Source organism: Primulina huaijiensis, chromosome 13 (genome assembly GCF_012295235.1).
Source record: "Primulina huaijiensis isolate GDHJ02 chromosome 13, ASM1229523v2, whole genome shotgun sequence".
Classification (NCBI taxonomy): domain Eukaryota; kingdom Viridiplantae; phylum Streptophyta; class Magnoliopsida; order Lamiales; family Gesneriaceae; genus Primulina; species Primulina huaijiensis.
Window position 1 is genome coordinate 5352635 of NC_133318.1, and position 7083 is coordinate 5359717.

General features: G+C 32.8%; 1 protein-coding gene across 1 annotated transcript; it reads right to left on the reverse strand.

The window, feature by feature from the left end:
• Positions 1 to 1806: 1806 nt before the first annotated feature.
• On the reverse strand, positions 1807 to 4123 carry LOC140991158 (uncharacterized). Its single transcript, XM_073461116.1, has 3 exons — positions 3997 to 4123; positions 3076 to 3211; positions 1807 to 2479 (listed from the first exon to the last, which is right to left on the reverse strand). The coding sequence occupies exons 1-3, from the start codon at positions 4121 to 4123 to the stop codon at positions 1807 to 1809; spliced, it is 936 nt and encodes a 311-aa protein (XP_073317217.1).
• Between the last annotated feature and the right edge of the window lie 2960 nt (positions 4124 to 7083).

Sequence of the window (7083 nt, forward strand, 5' to 3'; positions counted from 1 at the left end):
CCGCTCACTTACGGGTGTGGATATCCTATGTGATCTGATGAAATCATAGTGCGTGGAATCTCTGGCCAGAGTATGAGATGTATATTGGAGAAGGAGTTCTCCAATACTACATGCGATGCCACTATTTATATGTGTCACATAGTTATCGAATTATTATACAACCCTTGATGAACCAATGGTTGCACATTCGATCGAGGTATATAAGATGAAGGGACCGTACTGTACGTTAATCATAATCGACTGGTTCTTGCAGGCACTATCAGTGATACCTAGAGAATCATGGGGCGATGCTACTAGATGCTCTTAACATGATTCGATGGGTTTAATCTGAAATATGATTTCTGACATTCTCATTATCAATTGTTGATACATAGAATGAGGCAAATTAGGGTAAGCCCGAATACAGGATTATGTCCTGAATCACAAAGAATTGTGAACCCATGACTAGCTGTATCACTGAACCATTGAGGGTCACACAAACACTGGATCATTTGTTCCCGTTGAGAGAATGAATTCAAGTAGTTGAATTTATATAAAATTATGATAGAAAATTCAAGGAGTTGAATTTAATTATGATAATTAAATTTTGAGGAAATAAATTCAAGGAGTTGAATTTATGATAAATTAAATTCAAGAAGTTGAATTTATGAATTTGTAAAATTTGAGGAGAATAAATTCAAGGAGTTGAATTTATATTATTTGGGAATTTTAAATTATTAAACTCAAAAGTTGAGTTTATTAAATAAAGTGAGAAGTATATTTAAATGAGCTTGTAGGAGTACAAGTCCAACATACTAAATAATTAAAGTTTTAATGGACTTTGATTAATTAATTAAACTAGTTGGACTAGTCCAATTAATTAATCAAACTCATTAATATTAAATAAGATGTCCATGTGTTATTTTATGGTAATTAGGTCATGAATACTTTATAAAAGGAGGAGACTAATAAACCTAGCCTCCATCCTTGAAAATTTCGAAAATCCCCTCTCCCAAAGCCTCAAAATTTTCGGCCATTCTCTTTACAAAAGGAGATTGTGCCGCCTCTCGAATTTTGATCTTCTACATTGAAACTTCTTTCAACTATTCTAGTGCTATTTGGAAGAGGAACAAACGATCTAGTCGTGGACTTGATAGGAGGATTAAAGAAAGGAGATTTGAAGAAAATTCGTAAGGATTTACAACAAGAGCTACGTCCACTTATACCGGAGTAGTTGGAGGCTAGTTATTTTTCACCAAAGGTATATATTTTAACTTCCTATGAATGTTTAATTATAAAATCATACGAGTGTCCAAATACATCTTGAATGTCAATATCCAAAAAATTTTAAACTTCCGCTGCGTTTTGGACACGAGAAAACCGAGATACAACAACCGTCTCACACAAGTTTTTGTCCAAAAGAATTTAGAGAGTTGTTTGCCAATTAGACATGCGTAATATAAATTTAGTGTGTATCTATATTGAATTTAAATGCAATATTATTAAGTCGATCATGTATAGTTTACTAATTTATTAACCATTGTATTCCCTAATGAATTTACAGAAAATAGTTTTGAAATATTACAAATACAAAAGCGAGTTATAGATTTGAAAAAGTTAATGGAATAAACAAGAAAGAAAATAAAGGTCTTTCTACTATGGGCTCTGGAGTATAAATTTATTTCTCCTGCTAAATAAAAATGACATCAATATTTATTTTTAACAAATCCAAAATATTACACTAATCAAACCAAATATCATAAATTAAAAAGCATCAATTACTAATAATTCCCAAATTTTAATAATTACTGAATAATCATAATTATTTCATAGATTAAATGGTTCTTCGTAAAATCCAGGGAACTGCGAGAAAATGATCTCATCTTGATGCTCGATCATGGCTTCCACAAACGAACAATTGGAAGATGACGATGATGCTTCGAACCCATTGTTGATCAGTCTCATCCCATTTCCTCCAAAATCCGCAATTGTATCACATTTTTGTTCGAGTATTCCCAGATTTTCTTTATCACCCTCTTCATTTGATGTCAAGATCAGCTCATCATCAAGAAGAAAATCACTCCAACAGAAGCTTGATAATTCGCGATCCAATGAAGACGATATTTCAGATGAAGAAACACAATGATCCGTCGTAAGAGTTTGCGCCATGTTACAATTAGATGTGTTCGTGTACTTTGAGGTATCTGTGACCATATTTATGGCACAAATTTGGGAGCAAAAATCAAAAGGACTCTGTTGATGTCTTCGTGGTTGTTCTTGTTTAAAGATGAATGGATTCTTGGCCGAATCTAAGGCGATTTGTACTCGGTCTTTAGGGAAAGCACCAATGTTTCCATAATCTGCAAGGATTTGGGAGAAGGGTTTATGCGTAACGGGATCGATTCCCATTGCAGATAGCTTCTTTCTTAGTTTGCTGTTCCATAGAATTTTCACGTCGATTTCGGTTCGCCCCGGCAGTTGTTGTGCTATTATGGGCCATCTGCGGATAATGGAATTGTATAATTTTAGGTGTTGCATGCAAATGGTTGCAACATTCATTATAAATTTTAGATCATAAAATGCATTATATACCCAATAAATATACTAAATTACTCTGGATTAAACTTATAGATCAGATACTTGTACAATATCAAAACTATATATATATTAACCAAAAGAGTGACACGTTATAATCGGAAAATAACCTTTTTTTTTTTAACTAAGTTTTACTTTTGAGATTTGACCGTCTAAGTTTTAAAAGTTTGATTTTAGTGTAATAACTTCTATTTTTTTTGCTTAAGTTTTTTTTTTTTTCCGAAGATTTGATGTATCATTGGAAAATGCTGACATAACATAGAAAAATATTGACAAGACAAAAAAAATTTCTGACTTGATTGACGTCACGTCAGCAATTGGATCAAAATAACCAAAAATTAAGAGTCCATATACCAAAACAAAATTTGAAAACTTAATCGATCAAAACTCGAAATTGAATAAATTAGTGGACCAAAAAGATTTTTTTTCACCCGAAATAATTTGATTATAAAAACTCAATTTCTTTTGTCAAATTTTGGATGAAAAAGAGTTCCGAATTACCTGCTACCAATGGCCGCATGCAGCTTAATGACAAACTCCTCCTCTTGAGGGGTGAAATTGTTATCCCTTGGATCCACTCCTTTCTCTTCATTACTCCACCTTTGCCTGCTAATTTTCCCACTACTACTTCTCAATCCTGGCAAACATTTTTGCCACGAAATTTGTACACATTAACCCATCTTTAAAACTATTTAAAAAATAAATGTAAAATTGTAAATTTGGTTCTACATGTTAGTATTTTTTTACTATTTTAGTCTTCTATATTATCAAATTTCAGTTTTAGTCTGTTATCTTTTTTTATAGAACTTTTAGACTTTTATTAACGTGACGTTGACGTATCTAGTGCAATGAAAAACTTTTATGAAAAAATGACTAAAATCGAAAAACAAATAGTCAAAAATAAATGAGACATGACTAAAACCAAGTTTGATAACACTAACATACAGAAATCACAAAACACGAAATATATATGATGGGAATTTTTTTTTTACCAAAAATAAAATAAATATTTGAAATAGTAACTTTCATCTCTCAAGATCAACATCAATCTACTTTAATGTGCGGCATTGATATTCTTAATTTCGTAGCTTGAAGAATGAATTTTTTTGGGGGTTTGAATGGACTATCTAGCTAGAACAAAAAATTTGAGTTTCAGTTTGATTTTTTGAGATCATCGAGCTCAGATTCAAGAATTGACGACTCATGTTTGAGTTTTAAATATATGATTAAAATATATAATTCATGGTATTGAAGCTCGAGAGCGCATACTTGAGCACATAGAAAGGAATTCGATAATTTCAAATGCAAATCATATATCAAGCTAACTCCGATTAATTCATCTGCATCGTTAAGTTTTCGTGGACAAATTTCCAGTTCTATCGTCTCATTTAATCGAAATGAAGCTGAATCAATAAAATGTACCTGATCTCTTGGAGAAGCTTGTCCGGTTACCTGTCTCTTGCTTTTGGTCTTTTCTAACAAAGCTTTCATTCTCGTCATCTTCATTATTCCAAAGACCCCTTTTCATGGAAATCTGATTTTTCACCATATTTTATCCTATACTAAAGACTAATTAATATTGGAATTTTAAGAATTATTTGATGTTAGAATTGCGAAAGGACCAAAAGAATGCAATTATTATAAGGTAATGGTGTGACTTCGAGGCAAGAAATGCATGATAATTAGTATTGCATGATCAAATGCATCTGATATTCATTTTTTTCCCTTAATTAATTTGAAAAATAAAAATAATAATAACTTCAGTTACATTGCTTTTCATGCTATAACTATTGCTACTTATAAAACAAGTGCAACAGACTTCTTCTTCTTTTTTTTTAAATGAAAAATAAATATTGAATCTTTCTTTATAAAATATGTTATGATCCGACACACATATTTTGTGCCTCGTTCACTAGTATATACTGGTTGAAAGAGCATTCTCTTGAGTCAGGTTTGAATTGGATGAGTTATTTGGTTAAATATAGATCCAATCTTAGTTGATTAACAATTAAATGTCACATATTGAATGCTTTCTAAATATAAAGATAATGAGACTTTATACTTTAATTAGATTCACAAGTTTGATCAAGGGTGATTATTTTAATCTTGCATTGAAGTAACCAAATACTTTGTAATAGTTAAAACTTAACAAAAACTAGTCGTTTACCACGATCGAGCGTGCTACACGATCCAGTCTCAATGTAAATCGAGTCATCAAATTATAAAGTTTGCATGTCATTTTCAAATTACACAGACTAATATTCTTCTTCTACTCGATGCAACCAGAGAAAAGAAGAAACGAGATTGTGTTAACGCGGTCGAAATTTTTCAAAGCATCGAACCAAAAAAGTTATGCCTACATTACATATAAGAAGTTTAATTGCTTGAGTGCAATTAATTTAGCTGGAGAGGAATTTTGACTTGTCAGATTTCCAAAATTTTACAAGCCGACAACAATTTGATTTTATGCATGCACTACAAGAAAATATGCATTCAACAACACATCAAAGACAACGGTTTTTTATTAAAACCGTTGTCTTTTTTCTTTTAACGGTTTCAACAAAAACCGTTGTCGGAGCCTAAAAAACTCCGCTCATAGACAACAGTTTTTTTAAAAACCGTTGTCTTTGGCGTGTTTTTTAGGACAAACGACAACAGTTATCTTAAACTGTTGCTATATTTAGCGACGGTTTTATTAAAACCGTATGCGTTCCGTACGACTCTCTACCGATTCCAACTCAAACCAAACCCGAACCAAGACCTAGACTCGACCCTTAGACATCACTTAAGACCCTAATTTTACCTTTTCTAGCCCACGACACATGCACCAGCCCCTAAACCACCTAAGCCGTGAGCCCCCATGCGCGACCCCCTCACATGCACACGACCAAGGATCAACTCCAGCCCCCTTGCTTTCCCTTACGGACCATAAACATCCTAGACCAGGCTTAACCTGGGACCCTAAGACCCCACCTAGACCCTAGCCACAAGCATTGGTCCAGCCATTCATCGAAACGCATGCACCAAGCCGCGGTCACACCCTACACGCAGCTATGCGCTTCTATCGACTCCCTGCTGTACCAGCAGCCTTTAGCCCCATGACAGACCACCTAATAACATCTAAAAACACCCCATAATGTATCCATAGACAGTAGCGTGCTTTCGGATTGGTCCAGCGAAGCTTGCGATCATGAAACTTGAGAAAACGTGAAAGTTCAAATGTATTATGTATCGAAAACGATATCAGTAATGTTATATCATTCATATAATCAAACCAACCAGTTTTCATGCATATTCATATCAAAATACAGTAAGTAACATGATCGATGCATCGAAAAAGGGTTTATACATGCCTTTACATTTTAAACGCACGAATTATCGAAAACCGACGCGGGGGAAGACGGAGGCCGAACGAAAAATGGTTTGCTGCGTTTTCTTGCTTCAAAAAGCGACTAAAATAATCAGAGAACTTAGGGTGGAGGCTCCGGGTATGGTGGCTGCTAGGAGAAGAAGCCAAAACTCAAACCCTAGGCTTGGAAGCTCTCTGTCGAATATGTGTGTGTATTGTGTGTTAGTGTGTGTTGCATGAGCATGTGTGTTTAATTAGGGTTAAACTCTTCACTTATTTATTTAAAAAAAATTAAAGAGGTGTTTTAAATTAATTCCCAAAATTTTAATTGCCATGAATAATAATTAAACCCCACAATTTTTAAAATTAAACATTGCAATTTAAGAGTCCTTAAAATCTTAAATTCCACTTAATAAATTAAATAACCAATTTAATTAATTTAGACATAAATTAATTATTAAAAATATTAAATCTCAAGTGAAAGAATTTAAATCCCCTACTTTTCAAAATTTGATAATTAAAATGCTTAACGTTCTTTATTTCACTAGATAAATTAAATTTGATCATTAAACGCTAAAATTCATAAATCCTTTAAAATACATAATTTTTTGGTTTAAAATAAAATTAATTTTAGCATCTCAATCGTCTGCGGTCTACTTTCTCGGTCCGACATCGAATATTCACCTGAAAACTAAAACTCGAGAAAACATTTTAAATTTGCATAAAAATAAAATATATATACATTTAAAACAATCTAAACACATAAGATAATCATTAATTAAATAAATTAACGATTATGCATGGGTGGTACATGTATTGGTTTTTTTAGCACTACACAAACTGTCGGAGTTTGGAAGAGGACGTGGCTGAGATGAGGGGAAGTTGTTCATCTAATTGAGTAAATTTCCTCAAATTTAGCTAACTATATATTAGGATCATACTAAATCTCTAAATTTGTCCATCTTTGTGGCACCTGTGTCTGTACGAGGAAGAGTGGCAAACAGGATGTTATATTCAAAGGATGATATTCGGTTGGTTTTAAGATATTTGGAAAACAACATTTCGCAACGTTTTATTTGTAAAGTGAAAAATTAACGGTCCACTGTATTGAAAATTCAATTATGCTCACACACACATACACACACACACACACACACACA